This window comes from Neovison vison, chromosome 3, assembly GCF_020171115.1.
Source record: "Neovison vison isolate M4711 chromosome 3, ASM_NN_V1, whole genome shotgun sequence".
Taxonomy (NCBI): Eukaryota; Metazoa; Chordata; class Mammalia; order Carnivora; family Mustelidae; genus Neogale; species Neogale vison.
Window position 1 is genome coordinate 32,534,413 of NC_058093.1, and position 26,006 is coordinate 32,560,418.

Below are 26,006 nucleotides of genomic sequence, written 5' to 3' on the forward strand. Positions count from 1 at the left end.
CCTTGTCCACCAGCTCAGTGTGGGAGCCTGGCCCCTGGAAGGCACAAAGTAAATACTTGTGGAATGACTGTCCCCACTGTGTCACCCAGAAGGGAGGCTCTCCGCTCGCATGTGTCTCTAGTTGTATTAACCTGCATCACCCTCACAGCAACCATTGGAGGTAGGCCCTGCCCCATACTCGTTTTACAAATGAAGGTGCCTAGGGGTGAAGTCAGTTGCTCAAGGTCACAGGTGGGGGAGCCGCAGGTGTCAAATGTGAGTGAACCAGTGACTGAGGTATGACTAATGATTCTTAATTTGAGTCAGACTAGAGTGGCTTGCAGACCATTTAAATGCCTTTTACTGCATGCATTTGACATTTTTGTTACTAGGAGTGTATTATTTTGTACTATATGTAGCGGTAATTTTATTTTAAAACTTTCAAACATGCAAAAAGTAGAGAGAAGTGTGTGAACTCTCATATATACCCATTACCTGGGTTTATAATTATTTTAACAATTTACCATATTGGTTTTTTTTTTTAACAATTTACCATATTGGTTTTATCTATTGTTTTTGCAAAGACTTTTTTTTTAAGATTATTTATTTATTTATTTGACAGAGAGAGATCACAAGTAGGCAGAGAGGCAGGCAGAGAGAGAGAGGAGGAAGCAGGTCCCCCGCTGAGCAGAGAGCCCAATGCGGGACTCGATCCCAGGACCCTGAGATCATGACCCGAGCCTAAGGCAGCGGCTTAACCCACTGAGCCACCGAGGCACCCTGCAAAGACATTTTAAATCGTATATTTTAATCCTAAATACTTCGGTATGCACATATAAGATTAAGTATTTTTTACATATTTATAGTACACATGTAGCATAATTAACAATCATTGCTTCAAATCATTTAAACTAAGTGCATATTTCCTAAATTGTGCCGGAAGTACACTTTTCTTGGTGATTTATTTGAACCAGGTTCCAAACAAGATCCTTGTGTTGCAGTTGGTCTTTACATGTCTTTTAATTTAGAACAGTGTTCCCTATTTGTTTAACTGTCAGCGAAATGGTAAAAAAAAGAGGCTATCTGTCCTGCAGGGTGTCTCCCTTCGTGGTTTTCCTGATTGCTTCTTTTGTAATGTTAACCTGTCCCCCAACACCCTGTCTTTCTTTCTTTCTTTCTTTTTACCCTGTATTTCTTCTATAGTGGAAGTTAGATCTAAGACTTAATGAGATTTATTTATTTATTTTTAAGATTTTTATTTATTTGAGACAGAGCACACAAGCTGGGTGAGCGGCAGAGGTAGAGGAGAAGCCAACTCCAGCCTGGGATCATGACCTCAAGCAATGGCAGAGGCTTAACCTGCCTCCCGGCCTGCCAAGGCTTGATTCGATGTAAATTAAACCTTTGTGGCAAGGCCTCTTCCCCAGGCACCACTGTGTACTTCACACTGAATTATGTCAGGGTGCACACAATGTCCAGTTGTCCCATTAGTAGTGTCTAAGCGTGATCGGTGGGTGCAGATAGGAAGTAATCTGAGGGCTGGTAATTGGCATGTGCAAGTAAAAGTTCTCCACTGACCCTAATGGACTGCATTAATGATCCTTGCCTGAGTCAACTGCTATGTGGGCCTGCAAAATGCTAGTTTTCTTATTCTGTCATTTACTGGCTAGAATTTCTGCAAAGAATAATTTTTCTCCGTCATTTAGGGCCATTTGACTACCCTACAATTCAATTCGTACTGGAATGGTAGGATAAGAGCTTACTTCTTTCTTTCCATTTAATGATCAGTCTTGAAGGACGGAGTAGATGTAGAAGGTACTTTCAGTGGTGTCAAGGGAGTTTTATTAACTGTCTATTTTAAGACCTCTAAATCAAAATCTTGGAAAGCATTTTCCTTTCCAGGAAATGAGTTTAAGCTATTAGCCCTTGAAATGTATTTTCAAAATCTCAAAATGTTTCATTTAGTCATGCACTCTTAAATGTTATATACCTGTCATCCAGTTTTATAACATTGTATTAGTATTAGGTGGATTATATTAATAATGATTTGATACATGTGTTTATGACAAAATAATTTTCACAATGTTAATGTCTATCATCATACATAATTACAAATCTTTTTTCTTTTTTTTTTTTAAGATTTTATTCATTTATTTGACAGAAGGATCACAAGTAGGTAGAGAGGCAGGCAGAGAGAGGGGCTGGGGAAGCAGGCTCCCTGCTGAGCAGAGAGCCCAGGACAGGCCTCGATCCAGGACCCTGAGATCATGACTGGGCCGAAGGCAGAGGCTTAACCCATTGAGCCACCCAGGTGCCCACAAATATATTTTCTTTGTGATGAGAACTTTTAGCAACTTTCAAATACAATATAGTATTGTTGGGACATCTGCGTGGCTCAGTCGGTTAAATGGCTGCTTTCAGCTTAGGTCATGATGCCAGAGTCTTGGTATTGAGTCCCATGTCAGGCTCCCTGCTCAGTCAGCATGGTGTCTGCTTCTCCCTCTAGCTTTGCCTGCTGCTCCCTCTGTTTGTGCTCTCCCTCAAATAAATAAATAACATCTAAAAATACACACACACACACACACACAGTATTGTTGACGATAGTCACTATGCTGTGCAGTCCATCCCCAGCACTTACTTATCTTATAACTGGAAGTTTGTACATTTTGACCCTCTTCACTCAATTTGCCCACCCCTCCACCCCCTGCTTCTGGCAACCACTAATCTGTTCTCTGTTTTTACAAATTCATTTTTGGGTTTTGTGTTTGTGTTTTGTGGGGGGATGGGTAGAGGGATAGAGGGGCAGAGGGAGAGGAAGAGAGACTCTTAAGCAGTCTCCACGCTGGTCATGGAGTCTTATGTGGGGTTCAACCTCCCAAACCCGAGATCATGACCTGAGCTGAAACTAAGAGTCTGACGTTCAACGGACTGAGCCACCCAGGCACACCTAAGAATTAGTTTTGTTTGTTTTCTTTTTAAAATTTCACACACAAGTGAGATCATACAATGTTTGTCTTTCTCTGTCTCACTAATTCCACTTAGCCTAATGTCCTCAATGTCTGTCCAATGGTACCACACATGGCAGGATTTCTTTCCCTTTTTTTTTTAATGGCCGGATAACATACTTATCTTTATCCATGGACACTTAATGTCGCTTCCATGTCTTGACAACTGTAAGCCATGCTGCAGTGAACACGGTGGGTGGGGGGGTGACGGGCAGATTTCTTTTTGAGATGATGATTTCGTTTCCTTTGGATAAATTCCCAGAGTGGGACTGCTGGATCACCAGCCATCTGATCGTAATATTCGAGAAACTGAACCATTACATATTAGTTTGTGGGCTACCAGCCTGCTAACTGGAAAGTAGGAAGCTGACAGAGAGAGAGCCAGCATTTACTGACTGTCTTTTACCTGTAACTGCTTGTGGCAGAGAGGACTAGATTTCCTTTTTTAGATGACAAGACTGGAACGCAAGAGGTTAAGTGTCTTGCTTAGATGGCATTGGATTGGCCCATGATCTTCTACTGAGTGGGTTTATTTATTTACTTGAGCATTGTTCTTGAAGCATGGCTGACATACAGTTTGATATGTATACAGTTTGATATGATACAGTATACAGTTTGATAAGCTGACATAGATCTCTCCAAGACATTACCACAGTGAGACAATGAACATCATCCCAAAGGTCTGTCCTACCCCTTTTGTAATCCCTCCTTCTCCATTGCCCTTCATCTCTTGTGTTTTCTCTCCTACAGATTGGGTTGCGTAGTGTTTCATATCAATGGAGGCATGCCATAGGTACTCTTTTTTGGTCTGTTTTTCTTCGCCCAGCATCATTATTTTCAGATTGGATCTTGTGTATAAGTAGTTCACTGCCTTTTGTTTTGAAGGCGTATTCTAGTGAAGGGATACATTGCAATTTGTTCATCTGTTGGTGAATAGTTGGGTTGTAGGTATTATGAATGATGTTGCTGTGAATTTCTGCCTACAAGTCTTTGTATGAACACGTGCTTTCTTTTTTCTTTATTTCCAAACCTGGGAACAGAATGGCTGGTCACGGAATGGTATTTGCAGGTTTAACTTAAAAAAGAAAAAGATTTTGTCTATTTATTTGAGAGAGAGAGAGAGAGCACAAGTGGAGGTGGGGAGGGGAAAAAGGGCAGGAGGAGAGGAGGAAGAGGGGAGCCTGAGACGGGACTCTGAGATCGATCATGACCTGAGCCGAAGGTGGATGCTTAACCAGCTGAACCACCCAGGTACCCCAGGTTTAACTTTCTAAGAAACTGCCAAATTTTCTTCCCAAGTGGTTGTACCATTTTTCTATTCATACCAGTAGTGTATGAAAGTTCCAGTTCCTCCAGATCCTTGCCATCACTAGATATACCCATTTTTTTAAATTTTGGGGTTTAATAAGTACGCAGTAGTGTTTCATTGTGGTTTTAGTTTGCATTTCCCTGATGGCTAATGACGTTGAGCTTCTTTTCATATACTTATTTGCTATTTGTGTATTTTACCTTTTGAAGTACCTGTTGAAATCTTTTGCCCATTTTTAGTTGGGTTGCTTGTTTTCTTTCTATTGGGTTTAGAGAGTTGGTTGTGTTCTTTGGGATACAAGTCTTTTGTCAGGTATATAATTTGTATAGAATTTTCTTCCACTCTAGGGCTTATCTTTTCATTCTCTAAACTGTCTTTGAAAGAACAGATGTTTTTAACTTTGGCAGAGTCCAATCTATCCATATTTTCTTTGTGGATTGTGTTTTTGGTGTTTTTTTATTTAGGGATCCAAGGCCAGAAAGATTTTTTTATACTTTCTTCTACATGTTTTATAGTTTTAGGTTTTATACAGAGATACTTTTTATAAGTGCTGCACTTTTTATACAGAGATTACTTTTTGTAAGTGCTGCAAGGTCTAAGTTCATTTTTCTGGCATATGTGTAATCCAGCTAGTTCCTGTCCTGTGTCTTAAAAAACAAAACCAAACCAGAATCTGTCCCTTCTCTACTGTAGTGCCCTGTGTATTTGTATATGGGTGGGTTTACTTCTGGAGTCTCTGGTCTGTTCCATTCATCTGTTTGTCTATCTTGATGTCAGTACAATGCTGTTGTGATTGCTTTAGCTTTATAATAATTTGTGAAATCAGATCTCGTTAGCCCTCAAAACTTGATGCTTTTTTTTTCAGAGTGGTTTTGATAATCATATAAATTCTTTGTGTTTCCATTTGCACTTTAGAATCAGCTCGTCAGTTATCACACACACAAAAAATGCCCATTGGGTTTTCATTGGAATTGATTTTTTTTTATTGTAATTAATCTATAGATGAATTTGGAAAAAATTGATATCTCAAAAATACTGAGTCTTCCACTGTGTGATTTTATTTATAGCAGAAGTTTTTAAACTTTAGATCCTATTTAAGAATGACTTGGGGATTTTTGTTAAAATGCAAATTACCCAGAGACTTTGATTCTGTAGGTCTCGGGAGGGCCATTATATGGTTTTTTGTTTTGTTTTGTTTTGTTTTGTTTTGACAGACAGAGATCACAAGCAGGCAGAGAGGCAGGCAGAGAGAGAGAGAGAGAGAGAGAGAGAGAGGGAAGCAGGCTCCCTGCTGAGCAGAGAGCCGGATGCGGGACCCGATCCCAGGACTCTGGGATCATGACCTGAGCCGAAGGCAGAGGCTTTAACCCACTGAGCCACCCAAGCGCCCTTAAGCTTTTTATTTTGAAATAATTTCAGAAATATGCACTGTAGAAAATAAAAATTCTGGGCATCTGGGTACCTGCGTAGCTCTGTTCGTTAGGCATCTGCCTCAGGTCATGATCCCAGTCCGCTTTTCCCTCTGCCCACTCTCCCCCTCATGTTCCGTCACTCTTTCTCTCACAAAAATAAATAAATAAAATCTTTAAAAGAAAAAAGAAAGAAAAGAAAAATTCCAGAAAATTACAAAAATTCCAGTATTCCTTCACCAGATTCCCCAAATGTTAACATTTTACCATGTTTTCTTTCTTTCTCTGTCCCTTTCTCTTTCTTTTCACAAACACACATGTGAGCGCAGACACACACACATGCATAGTTACTTTTTTTTTTTTTTTAAAGTCTTTAAGGATAAGTTACAGACTTGGTTTTCCTTTATACTTAAGTACTTTGGTGTATATTTCCTAAAACCAAGAATACTCTCTTATATAACCACAGTACAATTATTTAAATGAGAAAAAAAACTGGTACGTTCATCAGCCTAATCCATACACAGACCCTATTCATATTCCGGTAACTGCCCCACAAATGTCCTTTATAGCAAAGGAACCCACATGTTGCATTTAGTTATGTCTCTCTTTAATTATGGTTTTCAGTTTGTAGCTATACAAAATCGTTGTGCTTATTTTGTCCTTCAAATGGTAAACATTTCAGAAATATTAGGAACATGGGACTCATTTCAACTGGATCCTGGTAATTTATGTGCATTCATTAGGTGAAGAAGTAGGTCCAATAATGAATTTGCTTTTAGACGAGTAAAAGGCAGTTCCCTCTCCCTAAGACATTTTAAAAGCAATGTGGAACAGAACCATGTATGAGGAATACTGAGATGCAAAATTCTGCAGAGGGATCTGAGGTTTGTCTTTTAGTACCATCCTAAGAAACTCTGGGAGGTAAGTTCCCTAAATAGGAATTTTAAAAATCAGAAGAATGTTACGCTTACATTCTTATAATCAACAGATGGCTCTGATTGTGTTTTGAAATACAGTGCCTCAGGAACAGGAAAGAAGAGAATATGATGTGCTAAACTTTGAATTCCATTTCCTTCTTCCATACTCTGTTGCATGGTTAAAATAAGTATAGAAACAATTTTCATAGGGGAGAAATGAAAACTTCCTGGATACAAGTGGGAAGGATATACATACAAATTAAACATTTCGAATTATTTCTTAATATTGGTCGTTATTTAATCCAGATACATAAAACTTAAGTAGTTTTTGCAATATTTTTCTGATCCTGTTTGCTCATGGAAATTTAATAGAATCATGTTCAAGACGAGAATATTCTCACATAAGTAGATTTGTTCTACAGTTTGTTTTCTTATTTCTTTCTAGTGGAGCCATTTTGTTTCTTTCTTCTTCTTCTTTTTTTTTTTTTAAGATTTTATTTATTTGTTTGACAGAGAGAGACAGTGAGAGAGGGCATACAATCGGGGGAGTGAGAGAGGAAAAAGCTGGCTTCCGGCTTAGCAGGGAGCCAGATGCGGGGCTGGGATCATGACCTGAGCCGAAGGCAGGCACTTAAAGACTGAGCCACCCGGGTGCCCCATTTTGTTTCTTTTTAAAAAATAATCTTGATTATAAGATAATTCAGACTAGTTATTAGAAGAATTGAAAAGTGTAGAAGGGCTTTTAAAGAACCCTAGAGAAATTCCATATTCTTATTCAGAGGTAATTATTATCAATATTTTGGTGTATTTTTTCCTCCTGTTTACCTGTTTTTTAAAACTTACTTTTACTAAAGAAATACGCACACTGGAGAACAAATCAAATAACATTTTGGAGTGAATCGTTTGCCATTGGTGTTTTTGAATGTCTCAAGCAGTCAGTGGGGGCTAAGAACGTTTATGGAGTTTCCCAGTGTGCTGTCAGTATTCGAAAGCCTGTGTGTTCTCTAAGTTTTATTAACCACTTATTTTTCCGTGTTCTAAATATTACTGTCTGATATCTTGAAAAACTGATAAAGTTACACTGAGGACTTAAAGGATTTATCAGTTTATATACATCAGGTCTTTGAAGAAGTGCCTATAGATAAAACATGTCATTAGGATTCACGGACTTTTCAAATTCTGCCAGCACTGATGGGCGTTTTGCCCTGGATCAGACAATGCCTTTGCATTTGTGCTTTCTAGATCAGCACCCTTGAACTGTTGTCAGCATCCAGGTGAGTGCACTGGAGTCAGGAAGGGGCACGGGACAGCAGAGGAAGGTCATTAGTTAATGCTGCAGAAAATGACATATGGATCTACCTAAGCACTGAGGAACTTTCCCCCACCCCAGAGCACACACCTTGCCACCCCTCCTTGCCAGAAGTCTTCAGTTCATGGGAAAAATGTAATCTTCACCCCTGATTTTGCTAGAACACTTCTTTTCTGTAAAGCTAGGAAAACCTACAGGCAGCTTTGAAAGGTTCCAAGTGGTTCATTCAGTGATTCCCTCTACGAGTGGAAGGTTGGAAGTCAAGATTTTTTTTTTGCAAATGCAGGGTTGGCTCTGTTATACTCCAGCTCATTCCCAGCCAGATAGCAGTGCTTAACCTGCGATGATCAGTTATATGTGTAGGTCATGTATTTCCTCCCATTTTTTAATTTGGAAAATTTCAAACTTACAGAAGTATTGAAAGAATAGTTCAGTAAGCCTTTTTTTTCAACCTGGATTCACCAGGTCTTAGCATTTCTCCACATTTGAATGCATACACACACACACACACTCTCTCCCTCTCTGTGTCCCCCTCCACATACACTTTCTTCTTCTTATTACTGTTGAACCATTTGAAAGTAAGAAAGTAAGTTGTAGACATCATGGCACTTCATGATAAATACTAGAGAATGTGTCTCTTGAAAACAAGGAACTTCTACATAATCACAATCCCAATATCATACGCCCAACATTTGTCAGTGATACAATAATCTTATTTAATATACGGCTCATATTCAGGTTTCTTTTTTTAAAAATTTTTTATTTTTTATAAACATATATTTTTATCCCCAGGGGTACAGGTCTGTGAATCGCCAGATTACACACTTCACAGCACTCACCAAAGCACATACCCTCCCCAATGTCCATAACCCCACCCCCCCTTCTCCCAACCCCCCTCCCCCCAGCAACCCTCAGTTTGTTTTGTGAGATTAAGAGTCACTTATGGTTTGCCATATTCAGGTTTCTTTAATTGTCTTCAAATTTTCCTTTAAAGCCAGACCAGCTCCTATACCTTTCTTTATCCCCCAAGATTTTATTTATTTGTTAGAGAGAGAGGGGGCAGCAGCAAGGGAGAGACAGAGGGAGAAGCTGACATGCCACTGAGCAGGGAGCCCCATACGAGGCTGGATCCTAGGACCCTAGGATCAGGACCTGAGCCAAAGGCAGATGCTTAACCGGCTGAGCCACCCAGGTGCCCCACCTTTTATTTTTTTTTTTAATCTCTTATAACTCTGGTATTTTCTGAATAGCCCCAGCTAACTATCTTATAGAATGTCCTGGAGTCTGGACTTGCCTAAATATGTTGTCATGATTAGAGTCAAGTTGAGTGTTTTTGGCAAAAGGACTGCAAAAGTAATGAGGTTTATTTCCCATTAGATCCTATCAAGAGGCGTCATGTCATTTTGTCCCTTTATTGGTGTTGCTAAATTTAATGACAATGCCATACATTTTCGCTGAGCGCTATTTGTTTCTCTTAGTACTGTTGAAGTGGATGGGCCATTGCAGCACTATTCATAGTAGCCAGAAGGTGGAAACAAATCAAATGTTGAATGGTGAATGTTGAACAGATGAATGGATGAACACATCATGATATAGTCATATAGGGGAATATTATTCAACCCTAAAAAGGAATGATGTACTGATACACGCTTCAAGACAGATGAACTTCAAACACCTGATACTAAGTGAAAGTCTACAGAAGCTTACGTGTTGGATCATTCCATTCATATGAAATATCTCGACATAGACATAATGCAGATTGCTGGTTGCCAGGGGCAGAGAAGAAGGGAATAGGGAGTAACTGCCTGATGGGCTCAGGGTTTCATTTTTGAGTGATCTAAGTATTTTGCAACTAGGTAGAATTACAACACTGTGAATGTATTAAGCGCTACCAGATTGATTTCTTTAAAATGGTTCATTTGTGTTACGTGAGTTTCACTGCAATTAAAAAAAGAAGTGAGGGGGAGGCTGCTTCTTGATGATGTACAGGAAGTAGAATCTGTGGGCATGAAGTTATAATAGAGTGTGAGTGATAGAGGCTGGCTTTTGGTTTTTCATTCAACATATACCTTGGTCATCACAACTGAAATTTATGCCTTCTGTGCAACTTGGTTTGTAGATCAAGACGCTTTTAAAAGGTATCAGTATCAGTTTTGAGAACCATGCAGTACATTGGAGTAGACTTTTAAAAATCTTTTCTCTTTGACCTCCCATTCAGAGGAATCACGTTACCTTGGATTGCTTAATGGGATAAAAATAGAAAAGAGAGGTGATCCAGTCACCTAGTTTTTTAAGCGTTTTCTTTTTTAGTCCAATGTAGGATCATGGGATTGAAAAAGCTATTTTGGTGCTGTAAACGATATGAAATATTAAAGAATGCATGCAATGTGTGCAGTGGGAGTTTAAATTAGAACAGCGCCTTTGGATTGTGAGGAATCAGAGTGTATCAAGTGACAGAGGTGTTTCTGCTTGGTGATCCAGGGTTTTCCTGACTGTCCTCTAGAAATTAATTAAAATGTGGGCAAATGTTATACAAGTTTATGTTTCTAGAGAAAATTTGTGAGAAGCCCACATTTTCAAAAAGAAAAGAATGGTTGAATTAGTATTGCCATCCAATGGAATGTGAATCAGTCATCAAAAAGACCTTTTTTTTAAAAAGATTTTTATTTATTTATTTGACAGACAGAGATCACAAGTAGGTAAAGAGGCAGGCAGAGAGAGGAGGAAGCAGGCTCCCTGCTGAGCAGAGAGCCAGATTTGGGGCTTGATCCCAGGACCCTGGGATCATGACCTGAGCCGAAGGCAGAGGCTTCAACCCACTGAGCCACCCAGGCACCCCGAAAAGACCATTTTTTTTTTTTTAAAGATTTTTTATTTATTTATTTGAGAGAGAGATACAGTGAGAGAGAGCATGAGCGAGGAGAAGGTCAGAGAGCGAAGCAGACTCCCCGTGGAGCTGGGAGCCTGATGTGGGACTCGATCCCGGGACTCCAGGATCACGCCCTGAGCCGGAGGCAGTCGTCCAACCAACTGCGCCACCCAGGCATCCCGAAAAGACCATTTTTGAAGAGGCTTTAATACCAAATTTATAAAATAAAACAGCTAGTGTGAGATCATCGTAAGAGATACAATATAGAACCTTAAAAAGTGATCAGCCATGTTAAGGAAACATAACTGTTCATAGGAAAAAAAAAGACACAAGGAAAATTTTAACAGTACTTTTGGTTGAGTGATAAGAATGTGGGTGCTATTTTATCTGCTTTTAGTTTTTGCATTTTCCAAACGTGTGATAGTAAACACCATCACTGTAACGCCGCTCCCATTAGTCAAGAGTGTGCTAGGCATGATGGCGTGTCTACGTTTATTTCCCCATCATCCTTGGAGGCAGGTGCTGTCATTAGCTCATCTCACATGTAAAGGCATTAAGGTTCAAGAGTAAAAGAACTCGCGGCAGGTTAGGCAGCTAGTCGGTGGCAGATTCCAACATGAGCAGTCCAATTCCAGGTCCGTGTTTTTACTATCATCCAAGCAGAACATTTAGTGGCTGTTGAAGAGAGATGCAGTATGTATTCAATTAGTGTGTGTGTGGTTGGGTTAGTGGAACACTGAATGCGTAGCCCGGGGACTTTATTTCTGGATCTGCTCTTGACTCCTATGGTTCAAATTAAGTTACTATGCTTTTGGTCTCAGTTTCTCCATCATTATAGTAAGGAAAACAGACCCTCCCGTTTGCCTGATTTCTTATGCTTATGAGCCTGCCTATGCGTTTCTAATAAATACTTGTAAGTTTATGGTGCTCTTGCCATGAGCTATGATTAGTTTTGTTTTGTTTAAAAAAAGTGTGTGTCTGGGGCGCCTGGGTGGCTCAGTGGGTTAAAGCCTCTGCCTTCAGCTCAGGTCATGATTCCAGAGTCCTGGGATCGAGCCCTGCATCAGGCTCTCTGCTCAGCAGGGAGCCTGCCTCCTCCTCCTCCTCCTCCACTCTCTCTCTCTCTCTGCCTCTCTGCCTACTTGTAATCTCTGTCTATCAAATAAATAAATAAAATCTTTTAAAAAATAAACAAAATAATAAAAAAAATTGAAAAAAGTGTGTGGGTTTAAGAATTAGGCAGATCTAGGTTCAAGTCCTTTGGACCCTAAAAATCCCTGAGATTCAGTTTCCACATCAGCAAAATGGGGACAGTACTGTGTACCTTGAGGGTTGGGAGGAGAGAAAATGACATTGCCTGGGGGAGGTGGTCATCACTCAGAAACTGATTCTCCCTTCCCTGCTGCATCTTAGCTCACCCGATCCAGTGGAGAGTGCAGCCTAATGAGACCTTAGAAGGAAGTTTCTTTTTTTTTTTTTTTTAAGATTTTATTTATTTATTTGACAGAGATCACAAGTAGGCAGAGAGGCAGGGAGAGAGAGAGAGAGAGGAGGAAGCAGGCTCCCCGCCGAGCAGAGAGCCTGATGCGGGGCTCGATCCCAGGACCCTGAGATCATGACCTGAGCCGAAGGCAGAGGTTTAACCCACTGAGCCGCCCAGGCGCCCCTGGAAGGAAGTTTCTTGTACATAATTGACACATGGTAGTGTCATAATTGACACATGGAAGTTTCTTGTACATAATTGACACATGGTAGTGTCATAATTGACACATGGAAGTTTCTTGTACATAACTGACACATGGTAGTAAAATAAAGAGAAAATTAACCAACAGTGGTAAATTGTCAGACCTGGGTAGAGGGAAGCAGGTGAAGCAAAATGAAATGACCCTGATAGGAATGAGGGCAGAGGACACTCTCTTTGGCCGTACTCCTGGAGTCATGGAAACGTCCCTGGCTGTTCCAAAATGCAACAAAACACCCCATGGAGGGATAGAGGGCACATTCTTCCTTAACCTTTCATGTACTTTCCTTTAACAAACCTTAACCTATCCTGGAGAAAGCAGGTCTGTCCCCTTATGGGGGTCAATTCTGTATTTAGGTTAAATCTATACCGGGATATTTACAGATTTATATAACTCCAGAAATATAAATACATGTTCTATTTTTGGCCCAAAAAAAAAAAAATTGTACCTACAAAACTGTGATAGGCCGAAGTGCTATTAATCGGATACTATGATGGATAGTTTAGAAACAGAACTCTTTGTAGCAAAGTTGATAGGGAGTGGATAGGAGTTTGGGGAACTGAAGTCAGCTCTAAAACCAAGACTGCAGAACATAACAGAAGAAGAGACAAAGGCAGTCCTTAAAGTCATAGGTAACGGGTGGTATTTATTGGGCACTTACTGTGTGCCAAGTTTTATGGCTTTATGCTTCCCTCCTCCTTTCTTATTAATATTTCTCTCACTCTCTTTTTTTAAAGATTTATTTCTTTATTTGAGAGAGAGCAAGGGGGTGGGTGGGTGGGAGCAAAGAGGGAGAGGGAGCACATTTTAAGCAGGCTGGCTCCCCACAAAGCATGGAACCAAGACCCAGGGCTCCCAGGACCCTGAGATCAGGACCCGAGCCAAAATCAAGTCACATGCTTAACTGACTGAGCCACCCAGACCATCCATATCTCTCTTTTTTTAAAAAAAATTTTTTTATTTATTTATTTGACAGACAGAGATCACAAGTAGGCAGAGAGGCAGGCAGAGAAAGTGCGAGAGGAGGAAGCAGTCTCCCTGCAGAGCAGAGAGCCCGATGCGGGGCTCGATCCCAGGACCCTGGGATCATGACCTGAGCCGAAGGCAGAGGCTTCAACCCACTGAGCCACGAGGCACCCTCATATTTCTCTTTTTATAAATATTTTTTAGTATGAGAGCACTGATCTTAAAAAAAAAAAATCTGGCTTAGCTTAATGTATTACTTTAAGGCAAACATTCTTGTCACTACTACCCAGTCAAGTTTTCTTGCTTCATATATTTTGAAGCTATGTCATTCGGTGCATAAACAATTTGGATTTTGCTTTGTCATAATAAAATGTTGTAAGTAGTGAAAGATGAACTAAGATGTAAAGAGTTTCTCCTACGCTATTTCTGTCTCTGGCGACAGAGTTCTGAAAATAGTTTGTTGCTAGAATGTTCCCTCTTTGTGGACACATAAATAATGGTGGCTCAGCAAGGTAAACACCTATAGTAGGAATTCCTGCATCTCTTTTTTCAGCAATGATTCCTCCATATATCATGTCAGGGAGGCCTGCAGATCAGCAACTTTGAGAGTAGACTGTGGATTTAGATCAACCAGTTCCTTTCTGTTGGGCTTGGGCAATCCACTTAACCTCTCCATGCCATTTTCTCTTCTACAAAAAGGGCTGTCTGTGGCCACTTTGTTGATACTGTAGCTATGCAAGGACTACATGAAAATATTTTGGGAGAATACATAATACAGTATTTGGCATATAGTCAGTAGACAATAAATGTTAAATAATACTGTATCATTGTTGTCTTGTTATATTACCTCACTTGGACTTAGGCTCAGTTTAACATACCTAGTGTATTAATTAACCCCCCCTGCCATGGACCACTGATTATACAGTACAGTGAGCAGATGCTGACTGACCCTGATTCCTGAGGTCTTTTCCTTTCTTACAGCACAAGTGTGCATTGCAGTCATCGTGATACTGATCGTATACAACTATTGGTTCCTCTATGTCCCTTATATGACATGGCTTTACTTTGACTGGAATACCCCAGAGCAAGGGGGAAGGAGATCCAATTGGGTCAGAAGCTGGACCGTTTGGAGGTATTTTAAGGACTATTTTCCAATTCACGTGAGTAGAATTGTTTTATGTTGTACTATCTTGAACTGGGAGAAGAGTGGAAATTTGTTTTCATCATAAATAGTTCAAGCTTTTCTCTTTGCAGAGGGAGAAAGCCTACAGATCAGCCCAAATTTCTAAATGGGATCTGAGCTAAATTGACATCATTTTGAAGGCTACGTGTGGGGGCTGCTCTGGGCTCAAGAAATAGTTTACACATTTGGAAACAGCTCTAACCCAGAGAACTAAACAAGTCATGTTTTCCGTTTCCTTTTTTGTTTGTTTGTTTTTAATATTTATTCATTTATTTGAGAGAGAGATAGCAAGAGAGAACATAAGCAGAGGGAAGAGTGAGAAGCAGCCACCCCCCCACCCTCCCCACCACCTCCCCACCTGCCTCCCCACCAAGCAGGGATCCCAATGTGGGATCCCAGGACCCTGAGACCATGACCTAAGCAGAAGGCAGACGCTTGACTGACTGAGCTACCTAGGCGCTCCTCTGTTTCCTTTTGACATAAAAACTAATCATGAGTTTCTTGGTTTTTTATTGGAACCTAATCTGAACCTTTTTTTTTTTAATCTCACTATATATGGTAGCTTATCAAAACCTGGGATTTGGATCCAAGTCACAACTATATATTTGGGTTTCACCCCCATGGAGTGCTTGTTGCTGGAGCCTTTGGAAATTTTTGTACAAATTATTCAGACTTCGAGGAGCTGTTTCCTGGCTTCACTGCGTATCTTCATGTGCTCCCATTTTGGTTCCGCTGTCCACTCTTTCGAGACTATCTGATGACCAGTGGTAAGTGAAGGCAGATTCTTATTTCTCCAGTGTTTGAGGGTGGTGGGATCACACAGGATATTCCCTCCCAAACACAGGTTTATAGTTTCTTTCATTTTTTTAAAAAAAGATTTTACTTATTTATTTGATGGAGAGACTGAGAACACAAGTGAGAAACAGAGAGAGGGGGAAGCAGGCTTCCCGGCAAGCAGAGAACCCAATGCGGGGCTTGATCCCAGGACCCTGAGATCATGACCTGAGCTGAAGGCAGAGGCTTAGACCACTGACCCACCCAGGTGCCCAGGTTTATAGTTTCTTAGTTAAGCCCTGTGTCTGTATCCCTGTCTGATTCTTCCCATGCTGCTTAGATGTTTCTTGTCTCCCCCACTGGACTGGAAGTTTCAGGGAGACCCAGACTATTTCCTTTTTAACCCACTCCTTTCTAGCATAGGGCCTGGGATATAGGACTGTTCAATAGATGTTAATTCAATGCAAGAATAAATTGATGAATGCATTTTGTGTATCCAGATATGGAAGAAAGAATCTTGGGTCAAACAAGTGATAGATTGCACCTTTGGAGAAGCACTTTGCCTGTGTTTATGAGCATTAGAGATGGAAAATAGCCTCCAATATGTCCTGAAGTAACATCCGTGCATAAGTGAAGCATACTCAGTCTGAGTTTTTCTTCCCCGATTAAGTAGAACTTGGCTCAGAACTGAGTTCATTCTACTCTGCTACTCTGAACTAGTGGAAGACTCTTTGATCGATGAAACCATGATTCTACCAATTCCAAGAATAAAATTGAGCTGAAATACTATAAAGACACATATGAGTGTGTACAGAGGCTAAGCTTGTGTGAATAGCTCTCACGTCAATTTGAGGGGTTCCAATTTATTTGATTTTTTAACCCGACCAACTTATTGACTCAGCATGAACTACAGGATCTTACAAAGTGCTTTATGTTTATCGTCATCATCTATGTTAACTATTGTTGTCTTGCATTTCTGGGATATAAAGAAAAGTGGGTAGCCTTTTTTTTGAAAATGTGTAATTTCAGGAATAAGCAGCGTATTCAAAGATAGAATTTTCCAGGGTCTCCCAGGTTTTCATTAGTTCCTATTAATCTCTCAAGTCTCTGTTGTCATTGTATACCTGATAGGAAATCACTAACCACCAGAGGACTGGGATCCCTGGCTGGGTTTTCAGGTGCTGCCTACAGACGGACCTTCACCCATAGAGCCCTGGGCTCTCTGTCCAGTCTGGCTGTCACTGCATGTGGCCTCTAGAGGGCGCACCAAACCTCCAAACTACTATACAGGCAAAATAATCCCTCCCTTGTTTTGCAGACATTGATTGGCTTAGTTTTATAAGAGGAAAAAAAATTAAAGGGAAATTTTTTAAATTTCAAAAAAAGCACAGAAATATATTTCCAATAAACTGTTTTCTGATTCCAAGCTGCAAGTGAGTTTGGGTAGTGGTAACTGAGAGCAGGTGTGGCAAATTTATGGTACAAGAGATGTACGAACACCCCTTTCCGTGGCCATGTCAGATACATATAGTCAACCTTAAGAGTCTTTCTCCATATAGTGCCCTCGGAGTCATTGCCATTTGCTTGAGATGGCATCTGAGATTAAGCTTGTCTGTTCTTTCTGGTTTATGACGTCATGGGATCTTTTCCTTTCTGCCATCACCTGAGTTATCTCTAAAAGCTAGATAAAAAATATCCAAACTAAAGCTAAATAAAATATCCAAACTTGTAGCTCATAAAAGCTAAAATAAAGCTAAATAAAGTTAAATAAAAATACCCAAATTTGTACCTGGTAGAGCCTCTCAAAGTTTGGAGAGTTCTCAATTTTTTCCTAGGACCAGCTTCCAGGATGGCCCCTGGTCCAAGGCTGCCTTTCTACTCTATGCCTGGCTTGGTTGCTCTCTCTCTGGGTGTGAAAGACAGACACACATGTGTACCAAACCTCATGCAGTAAAGAAGCAATAGAGGGGTGTCTGGGTAGCTGTCATTAAGCGGCTGCCTTCGGTTCAGGTCATGATCTCAGGGTCCTGGGATCGAGCCCCACATCTGGCTCTCTGCTTGGCAGGGAGCCTGCTTCCCCCTCTCTTTCTACCTGCTGCTCTGCCTACTTGTGATCTCTCTCCTGTCAAGTAAATAAATAAAGTCTTTAAAAAAAAAAAAAAGAAGAAGAAGCAGAAGCAATAGAGTTTCAGAGGTCCTTTGCTGACCAGTGCCTGCTTTACTCTTACCCAAGGGATTTCTGTCACTGTAAGTCCCCATAAGTCCCCCCTCCAAACTATTCCTCTGTGGTCCATTTTGGTGAATCTCTACTCATCAGCCAGGGCACATTCTGTGTTTCGAGGCTCATGTTCCTTCCCATGTGCCCAGTACGGCTCGGCAGGTAGCAGAGATCAGATCACAACAGCCACGTATATAGCCCAGATGAGGTCGCTATAAAAAACAGCTGATGGATTCGACAAGACTTACAGACTGATGTGGCCTCATGAAGGTAGCAACTATATATGTCGTATCATCAGCATCTAGCACGGTGTCTTGCCTGTAGCAGGTGCTCAAGAAGTGTTTTGAATGAGAGAATGAGTGATGAGTCAGCGTGGTTGCTAAGACGAGGGGGGGTATGTATGGGAGGAGCCTATACCTCTGACTTGTGTGACAAGATAGGTGATGGTCCCGTTCACCTTGAGAGGTAATGTTGCAAGAAGAACACAGTGCATTGTTTGGAAACATGGAGTTTTGGTGTCTTTGAGTTGGTAAGGCAGAAATGTCCATTGGGCCATTGGAAGTGTGGGTGTAAGAGCCTCAGGAGGAAGATGCCCCAGGAGATGGATTTGGGAGAGTTCAGCACACGTAAGTGGTACTTGAATCCGTGTTCGTAGATAACATTAGAAGATATTAGAGACTCTGAAGGAGCCTGTCTTAGTTCAGCCTTACTGTAACAGAATACTATAGACTGGGTGACTTAAATAATAGACATTTATTTCTCACTCTTCTGGAGGCTGGATATCCAAGATCAAGGCTCCGGCAGATCTGGTGTCTGGTTAGAGCTCCTTTCCTGGCTTATGGATAGTCATCTTGTTATGTCCTCTCTTCCTCTTTTTGTGAGGACACTGATCCCATCTTGGGGGCTATGTTCTCATGACCTAGTTACTTTCCAAAGGCCCTACCTCTTAATACCTTCCTACTGGGCATTAGGGTTTCAACATAGAAATTTTCGAGGAATACAAATATGCAGGTCGTAGAGCTGTAAGTCATAGCAGCATTTAAGGATGGTCTATAAAGAGAGCCCAGAGAGGGAACTGAGAAGTGGCCAGAGGAGAGCTGGTGTCTGGAAACTCAGAAGGCCCCCCCTTTCCAATGGAATTAATGCCTCTAGCTCCCACTCCAGGCATGCAGGGCAGAATGGCAATGCCTTGAACTCAAGAGAAGTTCAAACCCACTGAGACTCAGGTTCTCTACCCTCTAACCCTCCACCTTCTGCCTCTTTAGTAAGTGGTTGGTCACTCAGGATCCTGCCTTATTTTATATTCCCCCAGTAATAGGCACTTATAGTAAAATGAGCATATAACTGTCCTTTAAGAAATGAGGTGTATTGTGTCTTAATAAAGCCTGCCTGACACATTCTTTTATGACTCAAAAAATGGATAAAGCCATGAATAGAAGGAAACAATAAGACTTTAAAAAGCAATTATCTCTGTAATACAGGTCATGAGTGGCTTGTATTTTTTTTTTTTTTCCTTTAAGAGTTCATGACTTTTTCCTCCACGAGGAAAAAGTACTTAGTACATTCAAAATCTGACAAGGAATCTTTGAAGTTATTTTTATGTGGGAAAGCCTGGTACAAGACTGAACAATTATATAACTATCTTAAACAAACAATTTATCAAAGTCAGAATAGATATTTTGGAACCATGTAAAGATCTGGTTATTTGTCAGATGTCTGCATTTTTAAAATCATTTACATTATAAATCTAGATTTGGGAAACAAGAATCCACATAGAATATCTGAAAACAGGTCCTTGTGTGTTCAGAAGGTCCAGTGCAGCCTCTTTGGTTCTGAACCAGGATTCACCAGGGTAGTGATCAAGGCCACCATATACAGCTATCCAGGTTGTGCACTGAACAACTGCAGAGGGCATCTTTCACTTCTAGTGCAATGTGAATAGAGTCCATAGAGTTGAGCAGTATACAACCTACCCAGATAAGTGATAGATCTAAAAACAAGTGATATTTTAAAGACCTAACCCATCACCTGCCAAAATGTTGTTTTATTAATGGAATATATTACCAAAGATCCAGCTGTGACAAAATTATAAACTACAAGATGTTTCAAATGTAAGCAGAATAGGGAATTTTGTTAAATGTTAGCTGATGCCATTGAATATTATGATAAAAAGTTTTTAATTTTTAAAATAAATAATTAGCCTTTTGTTTTATTCACTAAGGGTCAGTCTCAGTTTCTAAGAAAAGTGTGTCCCATGTGCTGAGCAAGGAGGGAGGTGGAAACATTTCAGTCATTGTTCTTGGGGGTGCAGAAGAATCACTGGATGCCCATCCTGGAAAATTCACTCTGTTCATCCGCCAGCGGAAAGGATTTGTTAAAATTGCTTTGACCCATGGGTAAGTAACTTCTCATTTCAGGTACCTGGGTCAGAGAAATTAAGATGTTATTAAATGAACACAAAGAAATAAAGTAATTTTTCTAGTCCTTAAAGACAGACTTCCTCTTAGTTGACCTTACAATAAAAGCAGATGTGGATATTCATGGGAAATGGTATACAGCCTTCCCACTAAGATAGCTCAATTCTGTCGCATCCAGAAGTTAAACGCACCTTTAAAAATAAAGCAAACAGGGTGTCTGGGTGGTTCAGGCAGTTGGGCATCTGCCTTCAGCTCAGGTCATGATCCCAGGTCCTAAAATTGAGCCCCACGTTGGGCTGCCTGCTCAGGGGGGAGTCTGCTTTTCTCTTTCTCTTGCCCCTCCCTTCCCCACTCATTTTCTCTCTCTCTCTCTCTCTCAAGTAAATAAATAAACTCTCAAAAAAAAAAAAAGCAAGCAAAAATTACGAAATTTTATACACGGAGTATAAATTTCCAGCCAAATGAACAAATGAATCATGACCTGAATTATAGGTGGGAAAGAAACTTCTTGGACCCTTGATTTTTCTGTGGAATAAAATTCCGCAAATCACTAAATGGCTAAAATACCGCCCCAAAGGATTTCAAGTATAAGTCAGTCGCATTGTGTGGAACATGAAATTAACAGTACAGACAGACATGGAACACTGAAAAATTCTTGGTTCACATATTCATCGGTTAACGTACAACACCCATCAAAACGCATGCCCAATCATTGAACATTACATCAAAAACCAATGATGTACTATATGCTGACTAGTTGAACTGAATAAATAAATAAATAAATAAATAAATAAATAAATAAATAAATAAAAATATTGAAAGGAAAGAAAAGAAGAATTCTTTGGATATGTTGCAAAAGTCATCTGAACAGAATAAAACGCTTAAATTGTTTTCCTTAAAAATTTGTATTCTTGGGGTGTCTGGGTGGCTCAGTGGGTTAAAGCCTCTGCCTTCAGCTCAGGTCATGATCCCTGGGATAGAGCCCCGCATGGAGCTCTCTGCTCAGCAGGGAGCCTGCTTCCCTTCCTCTCTCTCTGCCTGCCTCTCTGCCTACTTGTGATCTCTGTCACATAAATAAATAAAATCTTTTTTTAAAAAAATTGTATTCTTCTGCATTGTTCTTTGTAGCGCCTCCTTGGTCCCGGTGTTTTCTTTTGGAGAAAATGAGCTATTTAAACAAGTTAACAACCCTGAAGGCTCATGGCTTCGAACTGTGCAGGAGAAACTGCAGAAGATCATGGGGTTTGCTTTGCCGCTGTTCCATGCCAGAGGAATTTTTCAATACAATTTTGGCCTGATGCCCTATAGGAAACCTATCCACACTGTTGGTATGTATATTGAAGACTAAAGGCTTGTTAGAATAAGTAAACGTATTACTTTCCTCTGAGCAATGTTATTGTTATTGATTGCAGTGCTAAGGCAAGAGAAGGGGCTTTGAATAAGACCTTCCTAAAATAAGAATCTTATAGACGTTATTTGAGATTCATTTACAGTATGCCTTCTGGCTAAGAAATGACTGTATTTTCCATTTGGGAATTGACTACTTTCACAAATACTACTGTTGAACTACAACAGGGAGAATCCAATTTAGACATAAAGTTCCTAGTACTCCATATGAATCTACTTCTCTGTGCCAGCAGATTGGAACATAGCAGTTCTTTGATGAACACATTACATCAGTCTGTTAATAGAGGCAGATTTCTGTGTAATTCACATGCGCCGATTTCTGTGGCAAAAGCATTTTGGGGGGGCCACTCGCTATTTTTATGTGTATTCTAATATGAGCTGATTTTATTTTAAGAAATGGTATACTGGGGGGAATTGAGATGCGGGAGGAGGGTGACAGACTGTTGATAGAAGGAGCAAGGCACCGAGTAATGAGCTCTTCACACTGAGAGTGACCTGGCTTGCTGAGCCGGAGGCAGCGTGGAGCCAGACGCGGGCAGCACCGTTAACCGAACTGTGCGCTTGATCTGAAACTGAAAGTAACAGTTTCACCGCGGATCGTCCATTAAATGACGTTCAGAATATTTTTAGATCTGTTTCATTCGCATGGGATTTTACCACTTACTGTCAGTTTCGGAGAGCCTTGTGTTGCCTGCGCAGTCACGTGACACTATTTTTTAATGCCGTATTTAATTCAAATGGAATGTTAACGCTGTTGATTAGTTCGTGTAGTGGGAACAGGGAGATAAGTCTGCAGTTGTGTTTTTCCAAGATAAGCTGGTTACATGTCTTTGGCATAATGTATATTTTTTGACCAGATAATCAACATGGTTAGACCATGATTTTTCTTCGTTGTAATATTAAATAGTCATTTTTGGTCCCTTATGGGTAAAGTACTATAATTGGCGTTTTGGGGGATATAGGGAGACTTGAAAGACATGATTTTTAGGAACTAGAAGTTTGATTAAGTGCAACTCATACACGTATGAAGTTAGTTGCTGATGTTGAAAGCTAAGTGTATTTTGTTGATTTAAATGATTATAGTTATTGCCTTGTGGGGATGAACTTTAGTGTTATTGTTTTTTTTTTTAACTCTAGTTTTAAGTTAAGTGTCATCATGTGAAGCAGCCTCGTTATAACCAAATAATTAATTGGTCAGGGGTCAAATAAAAATGATTGAATCCGAATTTGTTTTTGAGACTAGAAAACCTAGATCTCTTGTTTTCACTTGTGCCTATTTAACATGCTAACATTCTAACTTCAAAGTTAGAATGAGAGAAAATTGCTTCAGTCTATCCTTCCACTTACCTCCCAAATGATTAACATCAGAAATACCGTATCTAGTCTCTAGCATCCTCAGTATCCTGCTGTTACTTGAAGCCTCTTAAAAACCAAGCTGAGAATATGAATGTTTATTACATAAAATATCAGCTGCCACGAGTTTGATTTTATGGCAGTAGGGTGCGAGTCAGATGATTGAGAGCAGCCGGATTTGGGTGAACCAGACCCTCACAGACTGTGTGCAGAAAGACTTTCATTTGAGGGTGACTGCATGGCTCCGTCGTTAAGTGTCTGCCTTCAGCTCAGGTCATGATCTCAGGGTCCTGGGACGGAGCCCTGCATCGGGCTCCCTGCTCAGCAGGAAGCCTGCTTCTCCTTCTCCCTCTGCTTGTGTTCCCTCTCTCACTGTACCTCTCTCTGTCAAATAAATAAATAAAATCTTTTTTTTTAAAAAAAGAGACTTTCATTTGGAGGATGCTTGGCTGATAAGTTGGTAGAGCACACAACTCTCAATCTATGGATATATGAGTTCAAGCCTCATGTTGGGCATGGAGCCTCCTTAAAAAAATAAATAAATAAAATGGAGACTTTTATTTGAAATAAAAGTCACACATACGAGGATAGAATATTGACAATTCCATAAACAGAAGCAAAGCTATGTCTCAATCCAATGCAAAGCGATATAGTAACAGTGATCTAAGTTACTATGTTCATTTCTTTCTTTCTTTCTTTTAAGATTTTATTTATTTATTTGACAGAGAGAGACACAGTGAGAGAGGGAACACAAGCAGGGGGAGTGGGAGAGGGAGAAGCAGGCTTCCCGCTGAGCAGGGAGCCCGATGTGGGGCTCCATCCCAGGACCCTGGGATCATGACCTGAGACAAAGGCAGACACTTAATGACTGAGCCACCCAGGCGCCCCTCTGTTCATTTTTATTTTAAATCAATGCACTGCAAACCCCAAATTGTTTCTTTGCTGACTCCCTGACATAGCCCAGGCAGATCAGGTAGAGTCGAGACCAGCAGGTTATTTTATGGCCCATCTGCTCCCCTTCCATTTAGTTAAGAGTTTGTGAACTTAACTCTACCTCTTCAGATCAGTAAATGTTAATTCAGTTCATCGTAAATCATCACTTCATCTGTAACCGTCTCAGCCACAGCTCTCTGGAGATGCTCAGATTCTCCATCCTGCAGTCTCTCCATATGCCTGGAGACCTCACTTCTTCAGTGACCTCAGAGCATTCATTTCAGTGTTAGCGGTTCTTGAATACTAGTGAGAATTATTAACACTAGGGATTTTGTCTGTTAATATCCTACTAATTTAATCCTCTTAAATATGTGTTCTTGGGCACCTGGGGTGGCTCAGTTGGTTAAGCTATTACCTTCAGCTCAGATCATGATTCCAGGAGTCCTGGGATAGAGTCCCATATCAGGCTTCCCCTGCTATGCCTGGAGCCTGCTTCTCCCTCTCCCTCTCTGTGCCACTCTGCCTGCTTGTGCTCATGCTCTCTCTCTCTCCCTATGTCAAATAAATGGATAAAATCTTTTAAAAAATAAATAAAAAGTAGATTAAAATAAAAATAAAAGTGCCATCACCAGGTCACACTTACCCTCTCTGCATATTTCTTACACTACACCTTGCTAAACCATCAGGTTTCTCTGTGTCCTCCATCAAAACCATCTTCCCTATTTTTAAAAACATTTTATTTATTTATTTGACAGACAGAGATCACAAATAGGCAAGAGGCAGGCAGAGAGAGAGGGGAAAGAAGGCTCCCTGCAGAGCAGAGAGCCTGATGCAGGGCTCGATTCCAGGACCCCGGGATCATGACCCGAGCTGAAGGCTGAGGCTTTAACCCACTGAGTCTCCCAGGTGCCCCTCATCTTCCCTATTTTTTTAAAAGATATTTAAAAAAAAAAGATATTTTTTATTTATTTGAGAGAGAGGGTGCGCAGACACAAGTAGGGGGAAGGGCAGAGGGAACAGGGACAGGCAGACCCCTCTCTGAGCATGGAGCCCAGGGTTTAATCCTAGGATCTTGAGATCATGACGTGAGCTGAAGTCAGTTGCTTAACTTACTAAGCCACCCATTTTTCCCCTTAGCTGAGGGTCACTCAGTGGAAATAATTTGTGAAGAAGATACCATATATTAGCTTCTGCACAGCAAAGGAAACAATCAACAAAACTAAAAGACAACCTACTGAATGGAAGAAGATATTTCCAAATGACATATCTGATAAAGGGTTAGTATCCAAAATATATAAAGAAGTTATACAACTCAACTTCCACAAAACAGTCCAATGAAAAAATGGGTAGAAGACATGAAATAATGTTACTTCAGAGAGGAAATACAGATGGCAGAAATACAGATGGAGGAAATACAGATGGAAATACAGAGGAAATGCAGGAATGGACAGGTGAAAAGACACTCAACATCACTCATCATCAGGGAAATGCAAATCAAAACTACAAGATAACACCTCACACCTGTCAGAATGGCTAAAGTAAAAACACCAGAAACAACAAGTGTTGGTGAGGATGTAGAGAAAGGGGAGCCCTTTACGCTGTTGGTGGGAATGCAAACTGGTGCAGCCACTGCGGAAAACAGTACAGAGGTTCTTCAAAAAGTTCAAAATGAAACTACCCTATGACCCAGCAATTGCACTACTGGGCATTTACCCCCCAAAATACAAAAACACTAATTAAAAGGGATGCATGCACCCCTGTGTTTATTGCAACATTATTTACAATAGCCAAGTTACGGAGGCAGCCCAAGTATCAGTCAGCAGATGAATGGATAAAGAAAATGTGGTATATATATACTGCGCAATATTATTTGGCTGTAAAAAAGAATGAAATCTTGCCTTTTGCAACAACGTAGATGTAGCTAGAGTATAATGCTGAGCAGAATAAGTCAAAGAAAGACAAATACCATATGATCTCTCTCATATATGGAGTGTAAGAAACAAAACAAATAAGCAAAAGAAAAAAAAGGAACCCAAGAAATAGACTCTTAGCTATAGAGAATGAACAGAGGAGAGGTCGGTGGAGGGGATAGAGGAAATAGGTGATAGGGATTAAGAGTACATTTATGATGAGCACTGAGTACTGTATAGAATTGGTGAATATTGTATACCTGAAACTCATATGACACCGTATGTTAACTATACTGGAATTAAAGT

The 26,006-nt window shown here is 40.4% G+C and overlaps 1 protein-coding gene across 2 annotated transcripts in view; it reads left to right on the forward strand.

The window, feature by feature from the left end:
- The window catches only part of MOGAT1 (monoacylglycerol O-acyltransferase 1), a 36,344-nt gene that overhangs the window by 2,090 nt on the left and 8,248 nt on the right, over positions 1 to 26,006 (forward strand). Inside the window, exons 2-6 of one of the 2 annotated variants that reach the window (XM_044241693.1) lie at positions 14,487 to 14,665; positions 15,251 to 15,455; positions 19,902 to 20,076; positions 21,226 to 21,425; positions 24,928 to 25,014. In XM_044241693.1, coding sequence (XP_044097628.1) covers positions 14,487 to 14,665; positions 15,251 to 15,455; positions 19,902 to 20,076; positions 21,226 to 21,425; positions 24,928 to 24,977 — 809 coding nt within the window. In that variant the 3' untranslated portion in view covers positions 24,978 to 25,014. Of the gene's footprint in view, positions 1 to 14,486; positions 14,666 to 15,250; positions 15,456 to 19,901; positions 20,077 to 21,225; positions 21,426 to 24,927; positions 25,015 to 26,006 lie in introns of those variants that run through there. The other variant, XM_044241692.1, reaches the window with a different exon arrangement.